This window comes from Artibeus jamaicensis, unplaced genomic scaffold (genome assembly GCF_021234435.1).
Source record: "Artibeus jamaicensis isolate MK-2021 breed Jamaican fruit bat unplaced genomic scaffold, CSHL_Jam_final scaffold_1964, whole genome shotgun sequence".
Lineage (NCBI taxonomy): Eukaryota > Metazoa > Chordata > Mammalia > Chiroptera > Phyllostomidae > Artibeus > Artibeus jamaicensis.
In genome coordinates, this window is record NW_026522030.1 from 32,129,720 (window position 1) to 32,157,016 (window position 27,297).

At 41.1% G+C, this 27,297-nt stretch overlaps 1 protein-coding gene across 1 annotated transcript in view; it reads left to right on the forward strand.

Moving 5' to 3' along the window:
* PRUNE2 (prune homolog 2 with BCH domain) overlaps window positions 1-27,297 on the forward strand; it is a 244,680-nt gene that overhangs the window by 200,709 nt on the left and 16,674 nt on the right. Inside the window, exons 10-15 of the mRNA XM_053656368.1 lie at window positions 4,568-4,647; window positions 6,557-6,757; window positions 16,862-17,035; window positions 22,506-22,608; window positions 23,256-23,387; window positions 24,493-24,579. Coding sequence (XP_053512343.1) covers window positions 4,568-4,647; window positions 6,557-6,757; window positions 16,862-17,035; window positions 22,506-22,608; window positions 23,256-23,387; window positions 24,493-24,579 — 777 coding nt within the window. The remainder of the gene's footprint in view (window positions 1-4,567; window positions 4,648-6,556; window positions 6,758-16,861; window positions 17,036-22,505; window positions 22,609-23,255; window positions 23,388-24,492; window positions 24,580-27,297) is intronic.

Genomic DNA, 27,297 nt, shown 5'->3' on the forward strand with positions numbered 1-27,297 from the left:
AGAAACAAACACAGAGAGGCTGCCAAAATGAGGAGACAAAGAAACATCATCCAAACAAAAGAATAGACCAAAATTCCAGAAAAAGAGCTAAATGAAATGGAGATAAGCAATCTATCAGATGCAGAATTTGAAACACTTGTTATAAGAATGCTCAAGGAACTTAGTAAGGACTTTAACAGCATAAAAACAATCCAATCAGAAATGAAGGATATGCTAATCAAAATAAAGCACAATTTACAGGGAAACAACAGTAGAGTGAATGAAGCTGAGAAGCAAATCAATCATTTGGATTATAAGGAAGCAAAAAACAACCAATCAGAACAACAAGAAGAAAATAGAATCCAAAAATTGAAGATAGCAGCCTCTGGGACAACTTCAAGAGGTCCAACATTCACATCATAGGGTGCCAGAAGGAGAAAAGAAAGAACAATAAATTGGAAATCTATTTGAAAAAATAGTCAAAGAAAACATCCCTAATTTGGTAAAGAAAATAAACATGCAATTCTAAGAAGCACAGAGAGTCCCAAACAAGGTGGATGCAAAAAGGTCCACTCCAAGACACATTCAAATTAAAATGCCTAAGGTGGAAGATAAAGAGAGATTCTTAAAAGCAGCAAGAGAAAAGCAGTTAGATACCTACAGGGGAGTTTCCATGAGACTGTCAGCTGATTTCTCACCAGAAACTTTGCAGGCTAGAAGTGATTGGCAAGAAATATTCAAAGCCATGAAAAGCGGGGGCCTACAGCCAAGATCATTCTACCCAGCAAAGCTATCATTTAGAAATGAAGGGCAGATAAACCACTTCCCAGATAAACAAAAATTAAGGAGTTCATCATCACCAAGCCCTTATTATATGAAATGTTAAAGGAACTTATTTAAGAAAAAGAAGATCAAAACTATGAATAATACAATGGCAAAAATACATGTCTGTCAACAACTGAATCTAAAAAACAAACTAAGCAAACAAGAACAGAGACAGAATCGTGGATACAGACAGCCTTTTGACAGTTGCCTGATGGGACGGAGGCATGGGGGAATGGGTGAAGAGGTTAGGTAATGAAGAGGTACAAATAAGTAGTTACAGAATAGCCATAGGGATATAAAGTACAGTATAGGAAATGGATTAGAACTGATACATGTGTCCCATGGTCATGAACAATGGTGGGGAGATTGCCTGAGGGAGTGGGGTGTGCTGGGTAAAAGGGGGCAAAGGGAGAGAAATCAGGACAACTGTAGTAGCATAATCAAGAAAATATAATATAAAAATGAAAAAAGTAGAAAAAGATGTAACAAAGAAACCTAATGTCTCAGGAAAAACACACAGCAACATTTTTTTTTCTTGATCACCTATCCAATGAGTTTTAGTCTGCGCCTCAACTCCTCTCTGTAATTCCAACTCAGCCTGCTAGGGACCCTCTGCGGCCATCAAGCACTTTTTCCTGATTCTTCTGACCAGAAGTGATGCCTGCCACTCACACTCTCATTTCATTTGTCAAAGCAAGTCATGTGACTACCCTAATTTCACAGGAGAGCAGAAAAGTACAATCTTACCATATACCCCAAACCCAGAAACAGTTGATGAAATACTTGATTTTTAACAATTACAAGCAGTTCTGGCTCTGTCCTCTAGATGGAGACGTGGAGCTGAGCATCTGTTTGGGAGGTCAGCCATAGTAGAGTCAGACTGGTGTTTACAACTCCCTCAGCCTCTTTGGTAGCTCCATTTTGTACACAGAAAACCCCAAATTAAGCAGGTGCTATGGATTGATAGGGAAATCTGTCCCTTCACGCTGGACTGATTTGTTACGTAACAAAAGAGAGACAGTGCCTCTCCTTTGATCCCCCCTGCTCACAGCCTTGGGCTTTTTTACCTTCCCCCAGCTCACACCTCCTCTGGAGTTCTAGCCCTTCTTGACAGGCTCCCTGCTCTGTGTTGCAAAGGAGCACTGACAGACAAAGGCCCTATTCACTAAGGTAGCATTCACAGGCTCTGCGGAGATTTGTATGGGTACTGAAATTTTCCCTTGCCTGGGTTACGACCCAAATGATAGGAACCTTAGTTATGTTTTGTCCAGTCATGACACCTATATTTCAATTAAATCACTAATCCTGCTATTATGTTAAAAATGAGGGAAGGTAATACCTCAAACTTGCCAAATGGCTTATAATTTACAGAGTACTTTTATATGCATTTTCTAGTCACTGTGACATTAGGAATTTATTATTTCAATTTAAAATCATAAAGATAGCCAGCTAATTTTCTCAGGGTTAATCAGCTTGTCAATACTAACAGCAGAACTATAACCCAGCACTATAACCTCATATCTAGGACTCTCAATTATTCCATGATGGTGCCCATAACTTACAAATATTAACAAACCCTACAAAAATTTAAGACTGACACCATCTATTTTAAAACCCTTTATATTTATTTTGGAGTTAAGGCCAGTACCCTTATGTGCTCTGTCAGGTAGGTAGTGAAATGATTTTTTTAGGTTGATTTGTATGCAGAGAACTAGAGAAAATAATGTATATATGCATTTCAGATATTTAAACCTGGATAATTCAGTTCAACACATATGTATCGAGGGATCTGCTAGCGGGTGCTGGAGACATAAAGGTAAAGAAAATAGACGCAGTGCTTGTCCTAATGAACTTTCAAGGCTAATGGAGAAGGCAGTGATAGTAGACGGCAAAAGGAACTCCTACAGTAACAGACATTTTTCTTCTTCGGTGTCATCTGCAGGCACTGCACATTCTTCCTCCTTTTCTTGGTGAGGAAACTGAGTAACTTGCCATTTGACAAGGGACAGAACTAAGACTTGAATCCAATTGCTCTTAACAGCAGCATTTTGCCCCTTTACAGGTACTGCAGGGTCAGAACACACACAGAAAATGTCAGATGACAGGGCTCATTGTAACGAATCCTGAAAAACTGCAGCAGCGTGGGCAACCTGGACATCCATTCCCCCTGGGCCCCAGGACTTTCAGGCCTTTTTTTCTTGGCTCACCAGTCCTACCTTTACCAATGGACGATTTGGTTTGCTGCCACCGTGTGAAGTGTATGTGTTTGGCACAGGTTATCTTGTTCCCGCCAATACATTATTGCCTTTGACTCACACACCAACCTCCTCTTGCTCACTGTTTTTCCCTGAGAGTGCTGGATTCATTTTAGAGAACATACAGAGTAGAAACCACAGCACATGTGCAGAGAAAGAAACTCCCTGAGGCTGTGTTTTTGGAGGGGTTTATGGAGTTGATGGGTAAGGACAAAGGCATTTACGGGGCTCAGGGGAGCCCACATTGAGTCATAGGTGATAGTCATCATTATTTTAACCCCTTGTTCCCTCTCCAGCACAAGAATGAGACTGGTCTCTTGTTCTCAGCTCATAGTAGACAATACATACTTGTTGAATAAATGAAGAAATACAGTTATCACTAGAAATGTAGAATTTTGTTTTCCCCATAGTGTTGTGGGCAGTAAGGGTTTTCACTTGGATTCTGGAGACTTTGATCATCTATGTAAGCAAACCCCCAGTGTTTTGTAGACTCAGATTGAAGTGGGGAGAAGTCACATTAAGAAAGGGAGGGACTAAATTTAGAACTTTAACACCAAGGTTTATCATGTTTAAATTAAGATTAGTGCCTATATCACAAGGATTCACCCTACATGAGTGGAATTATGTATAAGCCAGCAAGAAGAAAAATATATTATTATGGTAAATCGGGATTTACTGAATGAGGGATGAGAGATGAAAATAAGTCCAGGGGAATTGACTGTGACCAGTGGTCAGTTTCCTACCATAGTGTATACATTTGTCACCATTTTCCTCAGTATTTTTCTATTCCTCTATACTTATCATATAGGGTAATATAAAGGGCCCTGGGCTTGGCATTGGTTAGAAGGAAGAGATGGTAACTCATGACTAGAACCATCGTCACCAATATGTAATTCACAATGAGTTTTTAAATAAACAATTAAGGAAAATACATTAGTGGGTACCTTCTCAAGAATATTAGGCATTTTACAGTCATTGCTTAATCTTTCAAAAGCTCAATGAGGTAGGTGCTATATCCCTATTTTACAAATTAAAGGAGGTAAGGCCAGCAAGAGTATACTTTTATCTGCCCACAGCCATTTCTGGAATGCGCTCAAATTTACACGGAGGAAGAGCTATATGCAAAGTTAAGCCTGTCTTTACTCCAAAGCACATATATTGCTTTCTTGCTAAATATATATGTGTGTGTATGCCCTTAAATATATTTTCTTACTGTTTGCTTTTCCTGTTTCTGAGTTTTTTTTACTTGGGGCGTGTTTGCTCTTGTGAGCTGGCAGGAGAAGTGATTTGCTGCACACACAGAGCAACACCAGGGCCCATGCTTTTCACTCACAGTCACTGAGGAAGTCTCTAGTCTAACTTGCAGCCACGTACAGTGGATTCAGTACACGTACTTGGTTTTTTCCAAGTGAGAAAATGTTATCCTGGAATCTCCGAGTTTCCTTTTCAAAGAAAATGAAACCCCACACAGCTCTGTGCATGATTTGATTTGCTTTGCTCTCTTCCAGACCACTGTCAGAGGATGTGGGAATGGACAGCCCCTTCGAGGAGGGAATGCTGAGTCCCGGCGCTGCAGACATGAGGCCGGGTGAGCGGAGCGCTTGTTCATTCCCTTAAGCGTGTTCTGTACCCAGACAGTTTCATTATTCAGTGAGAGAACCATTTCCTCTGCATCCAACTTGTGAAGAGAGGGAAAGATATGTGTGAAGGAGGCGTTAGGCTCAATTTGGTTAATTTCAGAGTCAACGTGAATATTGATGCTCACTAGTGTGGGCTGCCTTTTATATCCTGGGCCAAGGCCTTATCTGCCAATGTTTTCAGCTCCTGTGATAATTGGCTACTGTTTATCACAATACCAAATTCTAACTAACATCAAAGTTCACCCAATTTATACTGAAGTGTGAGAATGTTTAAGATCAGAAATGTGATATCAAGAAGGCTCAGTAGCCTGATAAGAAAGAAAGAAAGAAAGAAAGAAAGAAAGAAAGAAAGAAAGAAAGAAAGAAAGAAAGAAGAAAGCCCTTATACTATAAAGGTTTACAGCCCAAGGCGTATTCCAAAAACAATTTTAAATTCTCTTTTGCAATCTGTATTTCGTCGACTCTGTACTAGGACACTTCTTTGCACTGTCTTGCTTCAGGGTCGTAATATCCTGAATCCCAACCTTATCAGCCAAGCCTAAAATGGGAGTCAACTTTATTTTTTTGCCTAAGTATTTAAGTGCATTCTTCAAAATAATAGTCAGGTGACAATTATTTTTAAATGTTCTATGGCCAAGTAAGAATGATAGTCACTGTAAGTATTTCTACCCCACTCTTCAAGGTTCATCATGCGCTTTAGAATAATAAAGGCACTGAAGCTATAGTTATCTTTTTGGTAGTAATTAGCCACATGTGGCTGCTCAAATTAATTAAAATTTAAAATAAATTTGAAAAGTTAAATTCTTTAGTGGCGCTCGCTTTATTTCAATTCCTTAACATGTCTATCATCACAAAACTTATTTTCTGGATAGTACTTCTCTGAGAATCCCGGTGATCTAGAAGTCCATTGTTTTGCAAACTTACTGGTCACTAGAAACTGTTTCCAAGTACTACATGGAAACATGTTACATGAGGACACAGTCAGGGTGATGGTCTCTACAGAACATCTAAATGGCAAAGAAACAGTGTCGACTTCCTTAGGACGAGACCGGATTTGAATTCCAGAATTGAGAGGTCTACCAGACAGCCTTCAAAATACTCTGTGTTACAGAATCCTGAAATTTCTATTTTTAGAAGTGTTCAGTTGGGGTCAACTTGATTAAAAATTACTTCTCCAGCTCTTATGTTAAGGGAATGATACATTAGTGGAAGACCCATATTGAAGTACAGGAGCTACTTCCATGAGCCTTAACATAAGACTCACTCATGGCGTGGGGACCAGTGGCAAACAGTGTTGCATAAGAGGTCATGACTGCCTGATCCAAAAAAAAATGTGACCTGGGAGGATACCTCAGTTTTATTAAAAATAAATATAGAACACCAGGCAAAGAAAGGCCACTGCACATCAGACAGAGTTGTCAGACACTGAAGAAAAGTATTTTGGGAATATCTGTGAACGTCACATAAAGTTCTTACCCTCCATTCCATAGGAGTAAGGTCTGCGTGAAACATTATCAGGTATACGTAAGCTTTACTGTTTCTATTACACAGTATGCACCATAAGAGTTCAACTCAATGTTACCTCAGTTTCAAGTTCTCAAACCGGAACAGGACATTCTAACAACTAGTTTTCTGCCCGTTTAGCAATGGGTCCCACTTCCTATTTGTACATGGCCAGGGCTGATGGGGCTGAGACCTGCTGGTCAAGGACGGGGTCCAAGTCCCATAGAACCGACTTTTTAGCAGGTCTGCCTTTGCTGAAAAGGCTTTGAAAGTTTTTTCCACGGGGGCCCACACCCGCTCTTGGTAGCCACGTTCATGATCTAATGCTCGATGTCATTTCTGTCTCTTCTTTAGAACCTCCTAATTCCCTGGATCTTAATGGCGCTCATCCTCAGAGGATCAAACTCACCGCCCCAAATATCAGTCTTTCTCTGGACCAAAGCGAAGGGTCTGTCCTCTCTGATGATAACCTGGACAGTCCTGATGAAATTGACATCAATGTGGATGAACTTGATACCCCTGATGAAGCAGATTCTTTTGAGTACACTGGGCATGGTAAGTTGCCAAGTTGGCAAGGCCAAGGTTATGTGAAAAGTGAAGGAGTATCTATGTGGCATTAATACAAACCTCCCATTTTGTTGCTGGTGGCTCTGTTCTGTGATTTCTAGATGCTTCTATGTGTATCCCAGTTCATAGGTAGCTTAGAAGTTGACAAAGATCACACATAGCCATTGCTCTTTCATTAAACCCCTACTCTATGCCAGGCCCTGTGCTGGACAATGGATTTGAAAGAAAGCTGTTATATCCTGCATTGTTAGGAAATTGGAGCTGCATTTGCAGAGAAAAAGAATTTAATCTGGAAGTTAAAATCTGAAGGAGAGAAATCAGAGCTTACCGGTTTCTTTGTACAAGCTCCCACTGTCTATAATGTTCATTCTTCCAGATTCTTACATGGTGGTTCCCTTCTCCTTGTACAGATCTTAATCTCCCTTGATCTCTTTAATCATACGTGCTCCCCATCCCTACCCCCACCACCCAGTCACTTTCTATCCCAGTATTCATCTTATTTTCCATGTGTCACTAATTAAAATCACGTCATGTAACTAACTGTTTGGCCCTGGCTCATGTGGCTCAGTGGATTGAGTGCCAGCCTGTGAACCAAAGGGTCACAGGTTCAATTCCCAGTCAGACGCATGGCTGGGTTGCAGGCCAGGTCCCCATTAGGGGGCACATGACAGGAAGCCATACATTAATGTTTCTCTCCCTCTTTTTCCCTTCCTCTCTTTAAAAATAAGGACGTAAAATATTTAAAAACAGAAGCAACCTTTAAAAAAATGTTTGTATGTTTATTGTCTTTCTCTTCCCACTAAGATAGCTGATCCATGAGGGCAGGGACTTGATTATGTTTGCAGTTATATTGCTGATAAAGTAGGAAGGAAGGAGGGATGGAGTGGGGGTGGGGTGGGGTGGGGAATAAAAAGGGAGAATAGGAAGTTGCTGGATCAAACAGAAACACTCCTAATATGAATGTCAGTCTCATTTTAATTCTTTCTCTTGTTCAGTGAAATTGGGTTTGTTATATAATCTCATGAACAAAATAAACTAACAAAATAGAAACAGACTCATGGATACGGACAACAGACTGACAGCTGTCAGAGGGGAGGGGGGTTGCCGGGCTGGGCGAAAAGGTGAAGGAATTAAGAAATAAAAAACAAACTCATAGACACAGATAACAGTGTGGTGATTACCAGAGTGAAAGGGGGTGGGGGAGGTAGGAGAGGGTAAATGGGGGGTAAATGGTGATGGCAGGAGACCTGACTTGGGGTGGGGAACATACAACAATATACAGATGATGTGTTGTAGAATGTACACCTGAGACCTATGTAATTTTATTTACCAATGTCACCCCCATAAATTTAACTAAAAAAGTAAATTGACAGATTCTCAAAAAAATGTACCAATGCAAAGCATTTGCTTTTAAAAATGGCATCATGTTGTTTCCCCCTTTTGTGAAAGGGAACTCTCTGACTTTATAGGGTTGAAATTCAAGGTGAGAGAATCCTGACCACAGCTGTTGGCTTGATACATTGTAAAAATTCTCCTTAAAATTAAAAATTTTCTTATTTAAAAAAATATTAAATCTTTAAAATCACTTAAAAAGAAACACCATTTTTAAATGGCACCTTGACCTTTAGAGCCATGTGGATTCCAGCAATGTCATTCATAGGGGAATATAATAAAGAAATTCATCTAATCAGTGAATTGATTCAACCAGTGGTGTCAGGCATGGGGGCTATAATCATGGCCAGCAAGGACTGAGACCCTGCTATTACAGGCAAGCGTTTGGTCTCCTCAAGCTAAAAAAAAAGAAAAGAAAAGAAAAGAAAAAAGGCTCCACTACTTGTTCTACAGTTTATGATGTTTGAAGTAGAGGTTTTACATTGCATTTTTGTCATACTTTTAAATTGCTATAGTTATCTGGGTATTTGACCCTATAGGTTGAAATACACAAATAAGAGACAAAAAAGGTCTTGCATTCATACACTTTTCTACCTTCTTAGAGGCTCTTCCGCAGCTGCTCCATCCATCCCAGCTGCGCCCAGCTGCCCTAGCCCTTCTGCTGGGGTGTTCTCACGTGCAGGAATCATGCCTTGATTTACAATCCCACAGAAGACAGCTGTGGCGTGACCCTGCTGGTCCCTCCCTCTCCTCCCCCTGTACTTTCCTATTGCCCCGGGGAACCCTATCACACCACATCTAAAACTTTTATTTTTATAAATAGGAAAACTGCCAAGCTAAGTGGTAGTGGTGGAACAAACTGGTAATTAAAGCTGCCACTTGCTGACATGGTTCTTTATAGTTGACACGGTTATGCCTGAAAGAACCAGTCTAACAGCCACAACCCCACTTTTAGGTCTTAAATTCAAAGGACAGAATTTTAATATAACTGAAATTTCAAAGTCCACCCTGATTCTCAAATGAAAGATGTGTGTTTAGATATTGTTTCAAACAAACAAAAACATCAAACACTGAAAACACAAAGTGCATCTGAATAGCTGTATTTCATAAGCATGTGCGCATGAGGAGCTGACTGTGTTCAGAGAGACAGAGCACATTTTAGTCTTGAAGTATGAAATAAGTGCTTGCAAGCTGCATGTTTGGGGGGTTTCTCGTGTGAGCCTTTTGAATGAGGCATACACATTCTAAACAAAATGGGATATTTTAAGGCACAGTGTTTCAAATGTGTTTGGTCAGTAGTTCATTCTATTTAATGGACAATTTCATGGTGCTTACTGTACGCCAAGATCTGTGTTAGGTACTTTAAAAATATTAACTATATTAATCCTTGTGTCAACTCTGTGAATGGGTATTATGTTTCCCTATTTTACGATGAGAATACTGAGGTAAGGCACAGAGTGGTTAAGTAATTTACCTAAGGTCACACAGCTAGTTAATGTCAGACCCAGCACTCAACCTCTGAGTTGTTGCCCTTGATTCCTGGGCCATGTGCTTCTCCATAAATACACTAGCAATGAATAGGAGAGAGCCTTTTACCAGATTAGGCTGATATACCTGAAGCCAAGCCCTCTAGTCACCCGCTCACATTTGCTCACCCTTTCACTCAGCCATTTTCATGCCTCGAGGGCTGGCTCTCACTTGACCAAGTGCTTGAAGGACTTCCAAGCCATTGCCTGTTTTACATGTAGCTGGTGACCACATATTACTGCTGGGTTATTGCCCACAATAAGAGTTTGCTTATCAAAGAGTTTAGAATTTCACTATCAAAAGTTGTTCAATTAGCCTTTACCTCCAAGCAATTTTCTTGAATAATTGTATCCAAGTAGTAGAAAAATATGAAAGTACTGACAGAATTAAGGTTCGATTTTCTTCAGTATTTACAAGTGCCATGAATATCAGAAATATGTATGTAGATAGTGAAGGACTTAGGGGGCCTTCACTATTCTATTCTATTAAGAACTAGAATAGATCTATTCTATTAAGATAGATTTGAGTTTTCTTTTGAATGCTTTGTTATACTAATATTAGAAACTTCAATATATTCTGAAGGTCAGAAAAGATGACCTATTTCTGTTTTCCAAACCAACTGCAAAGTTATTTTTACTATAATTCAGATCTCAGCTAAGGCATTTCATAAGACAAATGGAAAAATGATAATGCCTTTTAGTCTGAATATTTCTGAGAAGAATGTTTAGAGAAATAATCATGTCCTTTTATATTTTCTCTTTCTTAGTGATGTTTAGTGACCTCATTTAAGCTACCTTTTCTCAAATTAACCTCTAATGGCAGATCATTTTCTCTGGGAATAAGGTACCCCAATATTTGTTTCCAGATAATCAAGGAGTCATTTCATTTAACTTCCCTATCTACTGTCTTGCACTATTTTCACAGCTTGCAGGCATCCCACTTATAAAATCAATTCCATGTTTTAACTCTGCATATTAACTAATTGAATGTTAAGGTTATTTTCTTTTATCCGCAAGCAACCTCATGCTGTAATGGTGTGGTCTGAAAGGATGATTTTTCTTTGTGCTTCTGAATGCTGAGATTTTACATTCAGATTTATTGCCTGCCTGTGCTTTGTCACCAAAAAGAAAGAAAAGAAAGAAAAAATAACTTTAAAGACTTGTTGACTATAACCAGAATGTCTTTCCTCTAACAAGAAAAGTTCAAACATAATGTCTTCTAAGATTATTTACATTATCAGTGCAAGGCCATGATGTGGACAGCTCGTCACCTTTCCTAGACGTAGGTGACCTACAGTAGGTGACCTTCCTGCTAGAAGGCCCCAGCGGCTGTCATCTCTAGCTAGTCCATAACGACACCAACAGTGGATTCCCCACTGTGGTCTGTCCATCACGGGATGTTCAGGAGCTTGTGTACCAAATCATTTCACAGAAGACAAGAGCAGATGTTCCAGGTGACTTCTCCCCTGTGTGCCAGGGCTTAAGTGATGTCAACAGTGACCAGCGAGAAAAATGTGTTATTCAAAAAAAAGGAGACAGAGGCTTCCGGCCAAGATGGAGGCATAGGTGGAAATACTGTGCCTCCTCACACAACCAAAATTAAGGACTACAAAGTTTTAGAAACAAAAACACAACCAGAACAAACAGAAAATTGAACTGTACCAAAGTCCGACAACCATTCATCCAGACCGGTAAGACGGGTGGAGTTGGTGGCTGGCAGAGAGGGATCATGGCAGGAAAAGGCGATGGCAGCCACATGCAGGAGTGCAGGTGGCACAGGCTGACCATGGTCACATGTTCACACAGAGATAAACTAGGCAAAAACAGGCAGTGAGACAGACCTCGCAACTCAGGGCTCCAGCGACAGGAAATAAAGCCTAAAAGCACTGATTGAAAAGGTGCTGGAAGAGACTCCCAGCCTCACAGGAGAGTTTGCTGGAGAGACCCATGGTGTCCTAGAACATACACAAGCCCACCCACCCAGGAACCAGCACCAGAAGGGCCCAATTTGCTTGTGGGAAGTGGCAGAAGGGACTGAAATCCAAGAGAGAGTGAAACAAGTGCCATTGTTCCCTCTCTGACCCCGCCCCCACATACAGCATCACAACCCAGCCACTGGGTTGACCCACCCTGATGAACATCTGAGGCTCCACCCCACATACGTAGCAGGTGCAACCTGACCAAAAATGGCTCAATCAGAAGAACAAATCAAAGCCCCAGAGCCAATACTTCTGAACTACCAAGAGATAGCCAACCTATCAGATGCACAATTCAAAACACTGGTGATCAGGATGCTCACAGAACTGGTTGATTTTGGTTGCAAATTAGATGAAAAAAATGAAGGTTACACTAAGTGAAATGAAAGAAAATGCACAGGGAACCAATAGTGATGGGAATAACACTGGGACTCAAATCAGTGGCGTGGACCAGGAGGAAGAAAGAACCAAATGGACAAGAATGAAGAAACAAGAATTCAAAAAAATAAGGAGAGGCTTAGGAACCTACAGGACATTTTAAATGTTCTAACATCTGAAATATAGGGGTACAAGAAGGAAAAGAGGAAGAGTAACAAGTGTAAAAGGTATTTGAACAAACAATTAAGGAGAACTTCCCCAATTTAGCAAAGGAAATAGACTTCCAGGAGGAACAGGGGAGTGGGAGGAGGAGAGGGGGGAGAAGGTACAGAGAATAAGTAACATAGACGGTGGGGAGGAAATAAGGGGAGGGCAAGAGTAGTGTGGGAAATGTAGAAGCTAAAGAACTTATGACACATGGACATAAACTAAATGGGGGGAATGTGGGTGGGAGGGTGTGCAAGGTGGAGGGGAATGAAGGGGGGAAATGGGACAACTATAATGGCATAATCAATAAAATATATTTTTTAAAAAGGAGACAAAGAAAATCAAGCATTTTTTAGTGGAGATGGACTGATATCAAAAATTAAATCTGGAAGTCAGGGCATAAAGAGTTAAATGAGACTGAACATTTTCAAAATAGTAAGAAAATGGTACCTTGAGGGAGGATGGTGATTTGTAGTTACAGCAAAATTATTATTCAGATCAGGACTATATCGCTAATACAAGGAAGTCAATAAAGCTAGCTTTCCTTCTGGTGAGCTTATATTGTGGACTTCTAAAAATGAGCACCTTGAGTACAACAATTTACTCCGCCCCCTCGTCCTTACCTGGTTTATCTTCCCACTTACACCAGTCCTCAGGTGGGGAAGGACAAGGGGCCCCAGAAACTGGCCGGTGCTCACCCTCTGAAACGGCAGCAGTTATGTTTCGCAAAAAGGCCCAACCTCAGACTTATTATTGCTAATTTTATACTAAAATTAGCAATAATAATGTTTTTTAGGATACACTATAGGAAAATATGTGTGTATGTTTGCATACTCTTAAGGCAGAGGTGTCCTTTCTTATGATACAATAATAAAAAAACATGAAAACAAAAATTAACGGAGTCAACTACATAAAATATCGTATTTCCATTTAGAAAGGACACAGATTTAAATGGTAAGCATCAGGCAGGAAAATAATTGCAATACATGACAAAGTTCTGTATAAAGAAATCCAATAAATGAATAAAGACAACAGCTAAGGGACTTAGCAAGTGCGTCCCTCTCAGAGAGAAACATCAATAGTCAATGAACACTTAAAAATCCCCAGTCTTTAATAATTAAATAAACACAAAATAGAACAACAAAGAGGTTTCACACTGAATTGTCAGGGGTTAAAATCTTTGCTGAGCTCTAGTGTTTGTGACAGTGTGGGGACACAGGGACCCTCGTACATTTTTGGTGTGATATTTTCAAGGCAAAACGTTCATGAAAACCTTAGGTGCTATACCCTCTGATCCTGCACTCCACTAGAGAAACGTCACCTGCAGCAATAGGTACTCAGAAGAGGTAAGACAGCTTGTACAAAGGTATTTACTGAAGCAAATTCTTTCCAAGGAACAACAAAATAAACTGAACTTTCTATCACTATGGGATTGACAAACTAAAATACATCAGTAAAATGTATTTACTCTCCAACAAGCAGAATTGCCCTGACTGGGTGGCTCAGTTGGTTGGAATCACTGGTTCAATTTCCAGTCAGGGCGCATGCCTAGGGTGCCGGTTTGTTCCTGGTCGGGGTGTGTATGTACGGGAGGCAACGGATTAATGGTTTTTGTGGCAAACTCCAGCCAGAAGAGCCCGCCTGTTGGGGCTGATGAAGAGAAGCAGGCAACAACAATCCTGCAGAGAAAAAGGGAATGGCACAGCTACTCTCTCAAGGGGAGAGTGCCTGTGGATGCCTCGCCACTGTCTCAAGAGGAGAGCACCCTGACCCTTGCCTGGACAGGCTTTTATTGTTTCCCTGGGGTCTTACATCAGAGCAAGATTTATTGTCTATTACATAGAATCTACATTTTAGGTACAATCAAGGAAATGAAAATAACATGCAGAGGGGAATGGCGATGAGCCAATTAGCTCTGTCTTTGGGAGAACTCATACAGGCTTTGGAAATTACCTTGAAGATAGGCAAGGCACATTTGTTGTTTTAGACCAGGGTGATGGAGTTTTGGCAAGAGCAAGCCATACAATCTGTATGCATTTTCTAGGCCTGATTCCCACGGGAAAACTCAGTTTGAAGGTCTGGCTCCTGCCCACCACTTCACTTCTGTAGGTTTTCCATACAGAGCTGAGTTACATTTGCCAGGCCAAGACAGACCCGTCCCCTACAATTCTTCTCTCACACGATGGTGTTTTGCACTTTCTCTCTCTCTCTCGCTCTCTCTCTCTGAATCAATGCACGTTATCCTCAGGCAGGGATTCAAAAATAAGTAAATAAAACAGAGTTTATATACACTGAGACAAAAAGAAACCTATGCAATAGTACTAAAGAGGAGCATGTTGTAGAGCAGTGTGCACAGAACACGCATGATATTCTGAGCAATCATACTTTTGGGGGGGAAAGTATGTGTGTCCACATGCACATGGAAAGAAGAACAGATATCAAACAATGCGTGAGAGTAGCACTGGAGATTTTTGCTGTTTTCATGAACAATCTGTATCGCTCGTACTTTTATAAGTGTTTTGCTTTTATAACCAGAAAAAAGAAAATAATGTACAAAACTTTATAACAAACTAGCCTCATTAAAACATGCAGAAAACAGAACAACCCCACACCGATCACTAGGGCAAATTTAGAACAGGCCAGAAAGTCCAAAACAGGATAAAGCGGGGTTAGTGGATGATGAGTTCATTGTAGAGGAGAGCATGTGTGTACAGGAGCATCGGAAGACAAACCCCCCTCAGAGCCCAGAGTTCGGAAGCACAGCGACCAGATGGAAAACGTAGTTCCAGGAAGGGAGCTAAGATGAGCATCCAATGGCCCTAACCCAAGTCGGAAGAGAGGAGCAGGAAGGGACTCCACATGCAGAGGGGTGGATTTGCACAAGTGACGCTATGCTTGATCTGCCGCCAAAGGTTGCTGCTTTCCATCGCGAGCGGCTGAGCACTGGTGGGAGCACAGAGGAAGCCAGAGTGAGGCCAGGCTCTGTAGGTGGTGGTTGCTGTTGGTATTGGCAAAAAAGCCTAGGATTGCTTCCAAACTGGACTTCATTTTACTATCCCAAGTCACAGGTAATTAGACATGTTTGAATGTTTCTTATGGAATCTTCCGAAACATAATGGCTTTGTTGTGGATTCCTGCCAGATTACCTGTATTTCCAGGAACTTGTCCAAGCTCTATTTACCCACTCGCTCTCCCAAAGTTTTATTGAGTACCCTTGCAGGTTTCCAAGCTAAGTGTGGAGATGAATGTTGAAGGTAACTCAGGCAGAGTTTCTTAGCCCCAGGAACTCACAGTCTCATAGTGAAATAAGCAAGAATGAGATAATCACATGCTCAAGTTACAATGTAATAGTTTAGAAGAGAAGAAAAGGTGAGGGTTTAACTATACTTGCTTTGTAACGCTGTGACTTGAGGTAACCACTTCAGTGAGTTTTTGCATTGGTATCATTTAATACCTACTACTGTAACTGACACATGATAGTTGCTATTATTATCAAAGTCCCATAAAAAGAATACAAGTGGCCCTGGCTGGGTGGCTCGGTGGGTGGGAGCACTGTCCCATGTGCCAAAGGGCTACAGGTTTGATCTCTGGTCAGGGCACGTACGGGAGGCAACCAATCAATGTTTCTCTCTCACATCAATGTTTCTTTCTTCCTTCCTTTCTCTCTAAAATTAATAAGCATATGCTCAGGTGAGGATTTAAAAAACACAAGTAAATCAAAGGTCATTTTTTGAATGGAAAAATAAGATAGATAATATCTCACGGAATTATTTTGAAAGTTATAAATAATATTTTCCTTCAAATTACTTAAACCTACAAAGAGCCATCATCGCTCAACTCTGCTAGTCCTTGCAGTAAAAATAGAAACAAAATTGCTCCTTTCTCTTCTTAAAAAACTTAACATGATTGCTTTTTCTGGATGCACAAGAGTAGGTAGTGTATTTCTCCCCCAACACGCTCAGTGGGCTTGTTTATTGCCTTCTGTACCCGCAAATAGGAGCCTTGAGAATTTTTGGCCTTGGAACATTCCCGGCCTAAGAAGTTATTTTCTTGCTTGCTGTAAAGTCTTGCTTGGCACATTTGGACAAATCCATAGGATGCACATACAACGTATGACCTGATGTGCTCCCAGTAGGGAAGCAGGTTCAGCTCCAATGTAAGAGCCTTAGAGCAGGGCCCAGGCCAGCGGAATCATCAAGATACTAAGACTGTGCACTCAGGCTGCACCAGAAAATGTGGTCCGAAGAGAACAAGGTTATCTGGACCTGATAAATAGCCTTTACCCCATCAGAGAAGCCTGTGGTCTTCAACCTATATGATCAAGGTACACTGGTATTAGCCTATACCCTCTTGGACCACTATTGACACAGGACAGCTCCAGCCTTACATCTGCACCCATGCTCAGCTTGGCCTGAGCAATGGATTTGGTTGTTCAATAAGTCAGTAATAAAGCCTCACTGAGGGTCCTCTATGTGGTCAGGTTAAGCTCACTGAGTCACACAAAACGGCGAGTTCCGTCCCTCTGGTTGCCTCTGCCAGGAGGCAGCTGGTTGCTTAGCTGCTCAGCTGCACGGCTCTTGCTCCTTCAGCCTGGCTCTGTGCTTCATTTCCAGAGGGTCCCACAGCCAACAAAGATTCTGGCCGAGAGTCTGAGTCCATTCCGGAATACACAGCGGAGGAGGAGCGGGAAGACAACCGGTTGTGGAGGACGGTGGTGATTGGAGAACAGGAGCAGAGGATTGACATGAAGGTCATCGAGCCCTACAGGAGAGTCATTTCTCACGGAGGTAGTCCAGCGCTGTGTGAATCTGGGAACTGGGTGACAGGCTGCCATGTTTTTTGTCAGAAAACAAAACTGGGATTCTCTGCAGCATGACATCCCAGAGACCCCACTGGACAACCAACGTTCGGGGGACTATAGAGCTAAATCTATTACTTCTCAACTCCACAAACATGGGAAAACCTACCAAACAAAGATAACTTTCCAGTGTGAAAAATGCTTTTCATAGCACACAGCTGATAGCTATAAATCTTCTATGTTAATTTCTCGAAAGCCATAGTTGTCCAATTTAATAGTGTCTGTTGGGAATTCATCTGGGTTGATTGTAGGTTTTAACTGAGCAGTTTTCATACCACCACGACCTGTAGTTAAGGTCACTATAGTAGAACTGCTTCTAATTACAAAATCGTCATTTAAATCCTCTTCAGAAGCTGTTGGGAATCTTTTTAGACTCAGCCTTGTCACGCTTTCCCCCTACCTGAAACTGGCTTTTCTGTAAACTCCATCACACCTACGCCCGACAGCAGCCAGTTGCAGCCAAAGCCTTTGCAACAGACAAGGGAGAGAGAAGGGGCTGGGTTTTGTATCTCCGGTGCTTTCTTGGAGCTGCAGAGCCCCGACTAATTTGGGATTCACAAAAAGTCGATGAGCACAAGCGACACATTTAACATCGTCCACTTCAGAAAACATGAACAGCTTTCTCATTCTTCCGCTGCATGCACCCCTCTCCCGCAGTCCTGAGGCACCGCCCTGACCGCCCCGCTGCCCCAGAGAAGTGTAAGCTGACCAGGCAAACACTGTTCTCTCTTCCTCAACAAGGGCAGGGAAGTAAGTGTCTTGGAATGACATTAAACTCATAGCTTCTGTTTTTTAACTAGCGAAAGGACATTTTGTTTTTGCAATCAAAGTTCCCTCCACCAGCAAATTATCCACTTTCCACCCCCCTATCCCTTGCTACCTGCAGTTAAGTATCTGACCACCCAGGGACTCTGACCATGAATGACAGTGAAAGAAAATGCCAATAGGCGTTCTCGGCCATGAACTTTCTTTTTCCCGCTTCACTGTGTGACCTGAAATGGTAATGCATCCCCGTGACGGCTCCTGTGGGGCTGGGCGGTTTCCTCTGAGGGAAACTTCTAGCTTGATCTCACTGAAGCTGACAGACATCTGGTCATAGAGTCATAACCCTTTTTCTGTGACGAAAACCACAACCTGAACATCACCCAGTTGTTCCCAGAAGGTCCAGCCTCCTTTGCACCGCCCACCATATGCAAAGGAGGCATGACTTGTTTGCTTTTTGGAAATAAAAGCAAATCAAAGGCTGACTATAAAAGTACCCTGAGCTCATCCTAGAAAGTACCAGGAAAAACATAGAACAATGATAATTTCTATAAATTTCTACCCCTCGGTCTTCAATTCGGACCCCTTTAGTTGTGAAGAAGACAGGCTCACTGCCTCGCTGCTCTCCTAACTCCTCCCACTCCTCCAGCACACCCACCCGCTTGTTCTTCCCTCCAGCACGGGACAGCTATGTGGGTTGAGTGGGTGGGTCTGCTGCCTGAAGTAAGAGAGAGTGATTGCCGTTAGTACACTAGGGTCAGAAAAAGCCCCTGCTTCTGCCTATCACCTTCTTTGTGATAACTGAGCTGCCCTGTCCAGGCTAACCTGGTTTGCTGTGCCCTCCACCCCTGCCACCTCCTCCCCTTGGCATTGGCCCCTCTCCGTCTGTGTTGTGAGCTTGGTTGTTGGCTGTGTGACTGACTGTCCAGTTTGTTTGGAAGGCAAGGCCACCTTTCCTCTCCCCAGCTCCACCTCGTCTCTCTCTAGGCGCTGGCCTGCATGAGCGTGCCCTGGCTGCACACACCCGGCACGCTAGCGAGATGCCACCTCTCCCTACACCCTCAATGGCTCTTGTGCTCTCTGGGTAAAGATCATTCAGATGTTACATCTGAATTTGCCAGAGCACTGTCTTCTGTGCTGGGAGCTCACATCACGTTCTTGGACTTTACTGATGCTAAAGCAATACTCCATGTTTACCAGTCTGTGGAGTTTGTCATCCTGGCTTCTGATGAGCATTTAAAAAGCAGCACTCCATAGAGAACATAAATCTTGTCTTGGTGTCTTGCATTTCACCATAAGGAAGTTTTCCCATTCATGCCAATGGAAAAGTGCCAGCTGTTTGTGCTCCGTGCAACTGCGAGATGGGGGTGGAGTGATTAAAAGAGCTGCATAAATTAACTGGAAAACAAGGCCTTACCGAGTGTCCATGACAGTTGGGAATATCAGTCTGTGAGAGTGGTATTTGAACAAATAATTCAGTTTTCTGTTATTGCTGGAAGCCCTGTACACATGTAATAAATATAACAGGGTTCAAGACCCATCATTGCCACTAACTGGTCCATGAGCTTGGTACATCACTTCTCTGGGCCTCAGTTACTTCATCAGTCAGATGAGGGTGCCCTCCTAGGAGCCCATGAACAACATTCCTGCTTCAATAAAAAAGCAAAGGGAGGTCTGGGTGGTTTGGATTAGCCAACAGTGAGGCCAGAACTGGCTTTTTTTGAACTTGAAACAGAGAACAATTTTAAATGACAAGGGCAGTCACGCCAAAGCATTGTAACAAGGAGTTTCTTGTTTTTTGTTTTTGTTTCTGTTTTTACTTCTCATTTCATTATAGGAGATTCAGGTAACCTTCTCTGCAGTTGCTGATCAAATGATCCTGGAAAGAATGAGGAGAAGAGTTGCTGGCTGGTGTGTGTGTGTGTGTATGTTTTGGTGGCAACTGTGACATCTTTCCTTCTCTCTCCATCCCATTTGCGGGCCAGCAAACTTGTGTTACGTCCCTTTCATGCCTCTCTGTTCTGCCTCAGGTAAGGTTTGCATCACTGGGTCTCAGGAGGCACCACGGTGGGATTGCTCACACACCTCAGCACACACGCCCTGAATGCCCCTCACGGTTATTGAGAATTGAGTCTACTAAAATACATGTTTTTAAAACCCAAACTTCAAACACCTCATGAAGTTGCTGATAGGCAACGTCACTTGGGTAAGCCGCATATTCAGAATAGAAATTGGGTCAGTCGACCCCCTCGCAGATGTCTGTGAGCGACCCGAGGCAGTGGTCCCTCTCGTTCTGGTTATTGCACTCTGTCGGCAGTTGCCCTTTGTCTCCAAAGCCTCACAAGGATGGCGCCAGCTCTTGTCTTAGAAGGAAAAGTCTCATGAGGAAGCCTTTTCCTTCCATTTCTCTTCTTACATCTCTTCCTCTCCTCCTGTTTTCTCTCTTTTCTTCCCTTCCAACTGTTGCTCTGCCCCCAAGTGCAAAAAGCCACCTTCATTTGTAAACTTCAGAAATGTTCACCTAAAGAGGCACTCCTGACTCAGGCAATGGTCAGAAGGTGGTAAGTTGGTCCTAAGGATTGGTGGAATGACCTCCAGCGAACGTGACACAGCATCCCAAGGACAAGCAGTGACACGGGGCTGAACTGCCACGTGAGACAAGATCTGAAACATAGTTGATAAAACCTCAGGCTTTCGTTTTTTAAAAATGTCTTAGAAATTCTCCAGAAATAGAAAAAGAAGTCAAAGTAACTGAGCAGTCATGATCTTGAAGTTATTCTGATAGTCAGACAGCTACATTTAGAAAGATGCTTTTGGACGTGTTTTTAAGTGGGATTCCTGTTGTCTGTTGTCTTTTTTGAGGAAGCCGCATTTTTCATTGTGCTCAGTCCACACCGTATGCCCTCGTGGTGGAGGGTCAGTGCAGCTAAGTCACCTTATGCTTTATGGATTTCCAGTTAGGTATAAAGCTTCTTAAAGGAAATTGTTTACAGGAACAAATACTTTTTGTGTTCAAATATATCTTCTTTCTATCATTTTTCTTCATATCACATTCTAAAAAGAAGTTCACAAATATCAACATTATTGGAAACGCTGGGACTAAGGCAGAAAGCCCAGAGGGGAGCTCCTGCAGTCCGTCTCACAAACATGTGTTTCATCGATGTACACGCACATAGGTAGCTCTTCTGTAAATGTTGCGTACAACAACCGCAAATTAGTAATGCACGCGAACCCATAATTTGGTATATTTTTAGGTGGTACCACTTTCTTCCCCCACCTCTTTTGTGGTAGAATCATACACTTTCTTTGTTGAGAACATCTTATTAAACTGCTTTTCAAGAGTTAAGCCCATCCAAATCCATACCCAGCCGGTACTTTGCTGCCGTGCAAGCAGAGGGCTGCTGAGAGCACAGAGACTGAAGCACACTGGGTTCTGAGAGGGTTGGGTGGGGCGTGAGGGCGTGTCCTGTCCTCCTACTGAGCGCTTTGAGGGGAGCTCTCCTGTAAGGATTCTGAAGTCCAAAGCTATGTTGGCTGACAAAAATTGCAAGTGTTTAAAAGGAGATATAAGACATATGAAAACACAGCACCCTGCTTCCATTTTAAGCCTGGAAGGGCACATGAGGTTCCACACCCACACCTGCAGGGATCCATCAATCCACCGCCATGGATTTCAAAGACGGGCTTTAAGGAACACAGAGTCTGGACGGAGCAGGGCTTTCAGGAGTGGGCAAAATGTCCTGAGACATCGCTCCATTCTCCCTGACCCTTGGAGTTACAGTGACCGCACTTGTCTGCATCCCCCACTGCCTATTTTTTCACCCCGTCCACAAATAACCTTCCCACCCCCTGCCCCACTGGTGTTACCAGGAAGTAATTCTCAAGTTTTCCCGAAAGCTTTTATTTTCATAAAACTCGGAGAGAGTCGGGCTTCACCCAGGCTGCCCCTTCTTCAGTGCGCCCTCTTCTTTAAGAGACTAGGCTCTGAATTCTGTGCTCAGTTATTCTTTAGGCAAGGAGCTTATCCTGCTTCCACACTGTCTGTTGAATCTGGAGATTGTGGGGATGCTCCAGGCGAGTGTACCTGTCCCCTTAATCAAAACCAAGGTGTTTTACGTGTCTACTCACTGGCATCTGGTCACTGAAGTGTTTGTCTGAGATTATGTTGCAGTTCAGTTTCCCCTTCATACTAAAAGTGAAAAGAGCTAAAAATGATTACTCAGAACCTTGCTTAGCCATTAATGGCAAAAAGCATGATACAAATTACCTTTTTAAAACATATAAAGCAGAAACCCATAAATGAGAAACTGTCATGTCCACCCTTCGATAACTTGAATATTTTTATATCTATTCATGACTATGTACAACACATATAATTGTTCATAACATATGGATACCCTATATATGTAAAGATATTCACACTATATTTAAAACTCTATATAACGTGTTTACCACTGAAAGATAATTGTATGTGTATATACTTATAACAGTATAGTCTATATAATACTCACTTAGAGATAGGTCTATTATATCTACATCCAAACACTTGCCAAGGCCTCCAGATTAATTGTGTCGGTTAAATATTATCTTGTGAAAGGTTTCAGTTGGTTACAAGTGTTCTTTTGTTTGTCCCCCAGGATACTATGGGGACGGCCTAAACGCCATCATTGTGTTTGCCGCCTGTTTTCTGCCAGACAGCAGTCGGGCGGATTACCACTATGTCATGGAAAATCTTTTCCTGTGAGTGATACTTACGACAAAGTGCTTTGAGTTAATGTCTGTGGGCATGTGTGGCCGATAAGCATCTTTAGTAAAAGGACGTAAATGATGTAGAATATTCTAAGCCTTTGGTAAAAAGACAATGAAATCTCTCTCAAGGAACACTGCTCGAGAGACTAAAGCCTTTAGAGTCATTCTTGCCAATGGAATGAATTGAGAACAAAACACACACAGTGTAGCCCGCGTTTGAAAATTCTGTAACGTTTCCTCTGGGGGAAGTGTTCTATTTGTTCCCTGATAACATGTTCTCGGTCGGTTGTCAATGATGATAACCTGACTTTGTTTATATCTGCCCTTATTTAATCTGTGTTGCCCTTAGCATATGATAACATTGTTGGCATTTTCCAAAGTCAGGTTTCTTACCCACACATTGTTTTTAATGTGCCTGCATTAAAAAAAAAAAGATACTTGTACTTATAAATGAACAATACTCACTCTCACAGAAATGATCTCGGGTAACTGATTCTTCTCAAGGTGAAGAGGTAATATGCACAAGCATTCTTAAATATCATGCACCCTGTCATTTAAATGCTATATAATTATGGTGCAGATAAGATGAAGTGTTTCATGTGGGAGCTGAAAACATACCTCTCCTTTCCTGTGATCAGATATGTAATAAGCACTTTAGAGCTGATGGTAGCTGAAGATTATATGATTGTGTACTTGAATGGCGCTACCCCAAGGCGGAAGATGCCAGGGCTGGGCTGGATGAAGAAATGCTACCAGATGATTGACAGACGGTAGGTGGGCTCCTTTATTTAATCCCTATTTTTGCTTTCTCAGTAATTCCCATTTCAAACTCTCTGTCATTCTACCAAAAATGCAGTTACATTTCATGAACGTTGAGTTGCACAGAGTTGAGATAATAAATGATAACAGATGAAAGTGTCACTTGGTGGCCCAAATCTGGAGAAAGCAAATCCTCCCCAGATTTTATTATATTGTGACCTCAGACCTGCTGACCATGTCTGTCGTGACTCTGCATATGTTATTGCCACATGGAGGTGCAATGTGAACTGGGACACCAGTATCCATGGCTCTTTTCAGGGGTCATACGATCTTGATGTATTCATGTCCACTGGGACCACTGTGATTTTGGAAAATGTTGTGCTCTTATTTCAGCATTCACTGTAAATTCACATTAACCACTAGCCCCTATGGTGCCTTTGGGTGCCCCTTCTTCAATGTACTTTACTTTCATTCATACTGCTTTTAATAAAACCAAACACACATTATTGGCATGTACAGGGAAAATATCATAAACACACAAGTTTATAATGTCTCCTTACATAACAATACATGAGTACCCTGCTATTGTAACTAAAATTCACCTAATGACCTAAACATTCATAAAGTAGCATTATTAATGTTAAAAATGTGCCTGACAATCACAAGCATTAAAATTGTAGCCTGAAGGCCAAACAACCACATGAGATACCATTTTTACTTTCACTATGTGTAAGAAGATGTGAAGGCTCAGAGGTAGAATAATTGTGTATGTTACTAGGCTAGTAAGAGTAAATTCTTTTTAAAATAGTAAAGATAATGCTGAGAACAATGAAAAGCATTGTTAAACAAAAACATGTCATGATGGCTCTAGATTTATCCCCTCCAAGAATACAACCATTCTATTTCACTTTTATTTTGAGAAAGTAAGCCTTGAATCATAAAAGTTTCAAATTATATATCAAAAAGTATTTTTATTGATTATAACTATTCTATACTTTCCCTGCTAATAATAATAACTTGCCTAGAATTCTTTCTATGTATTCTTATTAGAGCACATGCCTTCAGTTTGAATTCCTTCTAAAAATGGGGTTATGAGTAATATTCTTTTCAAAATAGGTTGCGGAAGAACTTGAAATCATTCATCATTGTTCACCCATCTTGGTTCATCAGAACAATTCTTGCGGTGACACGACCTTTTATAAGGTATGATTATTATTATATAAAAGTAAAAGCATTACTAGCAGATTTTTAAAAACTATTAATTGATCTGTAAACAAGGATTCATAAACTAAGGGGGTACTTGACATATTTGCCTCTGCCTTTTCTGGAAAGATCCTTTGGCCTATCCAGCAAGAGTCCCTAATTAAGAGTGGATATTATTTCATAATGACTACTTTCCCCCCAATTATTATAAAACATGATCTCTATTGTGGTTGCTGTGAACACAGAAGATGAAGTGGGGGTTTCCATGCCACATCACAAAAAGGAATAGACAATACTTTTAAAGTGAGGCATGGTATTTTGCAGAGAATAGAAAAGGTAGAGTAACATGACAATAGAAAATAAAGACAACCAAAGGACAGAAGCAGAAGCCATGTCTTATCTTCATTGTTCTATTTTTGTTGAACGAATATCATGCAGTCACCACAGTTAGGTAGAAAGTGTGGGCAGCCCTGCCGGCAGCTTCTTTTGATCCCGCATTAGGGTTCTTGGTGTCAACTGAGTTCACTTCGGTAAATATTTATTCACCGTTTTGTCGTGCAAGATGCTGCATAGCCTCACATTTGGGAAATGCAAAGAAGAAAAAAATAGCCATAATATAGAAAGACTTGGAGCAGTTAAATGAAAGGGACAGTGTGTATTTTCTAGAGAACTTTAAAAATATAATAAAATAAAATCTTGCCTAACATTGGGATACAGATTACATAAAATGGATATTTTCTACCTCAGGGGTATTAATGAATCCCTAAGAAAAACTCTGATAACTTCACTTCTGGAGAAAAAAAATTAGAGGTTAAAATCCAGCCCCTGCCTTTTTTTACAGAGATTTTACTGTGCCTCCCAGAGTCTGCCTTTTTTTCTCAGTGTTCACTTGCAGTTATTTAACGTTCCCATTTTACACTTCCAACGAGTGAGTAGCATGATTCAATTTAATCTTCCTTCGGCAAGATCAGCTCTTTACCACACCATGTCGGATGGCTTTAAAAATAACACGAACTATTTAAGGTACACAAAAGCCATTTATTTTAATGATAGCAGAAAACACTTTGACAAGGAGTAGGAATCCATGTACACTGATAAAGCTTGTAAAAAGTTTAATGTATAAAAAAGTAAAGATTAGAATTGATACTTATTTATTGACTTTTTAAAATAATTCAATTTTTATATTTATAAAACATATTTCTTCTTGTTAAATAACAAAATATTTGTTACTGTAAAAACATGGAAAACGATTATAATTCAACAGTATTTATTGAAGGGAGTTTCAATATAATCATAATTACAACAATAATAATTATAAAATAGCAAATAATGTGATAAATTACATCTAATAATGGCTTACAGTTATTGAGTGCTTACATGCATTATTTCATTTAATCCTAATGATGGACTTCTGAAGGAAGTGCTATTTACTATTTTTGTTACACAAGGGAAAACTCTGAGGTTCAGTGAGGTCCAATAAATTGTCTGAAGCAGGAGCCAGCAAACCCACTCTACAAGGGTCCAACAGTAAATATTTTAGCGGGCCATGCTGTCTCCCTCCCAAGTACCCAATCTGCCATTGTAGGCAGAAGCAGCCACAGACAATATGTAAGCAGTAGGTATGGCTGTGTTCCAATAAACTTGATTTATGAATACAGAAGTTAAATTTTTTAAAAAATGCTTATATCACAAAATATTCTTGTTTTGATACTTTTCAAGCATTTAAAAAACATAAAAATGATTCTTAGGTCAAGAACTGTAAAAAATAGTTAATAAGTTGGCTTGTTGGCTTCAGCCTGTGGGTTTTAGTTTGCCCAGCACCCAGGTCTAAGGTAACATAGCCCATAAGTGAGACTCTGGCTTCAAATCTAATTGGCTGCCTAATTCTAAAGGTCACACACTTTAAGTACTTCAACATTGTATCTACAGTTTCATCATGTAAGACCCTCTTTAAATATGCCCCTTCTGAATCAAGTTACACCAACTTTTACATGCCAAAGAAGAGGCCACTATAATGCAAGCCTGTTTTATAGGTTGTTGGTAGTATGTGTTTACCCAAGACTCATCAGGAGGGCTAGAAGTGACCGTATAGAGAGGAAGGCTGCTTACAAGACATAGCCAGTGTTGTGGGGTTAAAACTGCAAGTAAAATTGGATGATAGATGTATAGAGACTTGACCTTGAAAAGCTTCCTGCCAGAATGCACAGTGGTCAAACAAAAGGAAGTACATTTGGCAGATAGCTCAGCATGATCCCAGTAGACAGGGGAACCTCTTCATTTGAAACCATCTGAGAAAGTTCAATGCTTGATCAAGTTCCCTTGCAAGTGGAATAATTCATTTTTTAAATATTTGCAATTATACCAGTAATAGAGAAATGTGTCCTTACTAAGTTCTTCCTTCCACAGCTACCAATTTCTGTTTCTAACTCTCTTCCTCAGAGTTACATTTTTAAAAAGACTTTATTTATTATTTTTTAGAGAAAGGGGGAGGGAGGGAGGAAGAGAGGGACTTGGCCTGCACCCCTAGCATACGCCCTGGCTGGGAATTGAACCGGTGATCTTTTGGTTTGCAGACCCGTGCTCAACCACTGAGGCACATTTCTTTATCATTTTCAGTGGTCTCCTTCCAAATTATTTTCTATGCATTTAACACATCGAAAATAATAACATTTAGATGGAAGTGGTTTGTAATCCAAAGCATCCAATCATCAGAACAGT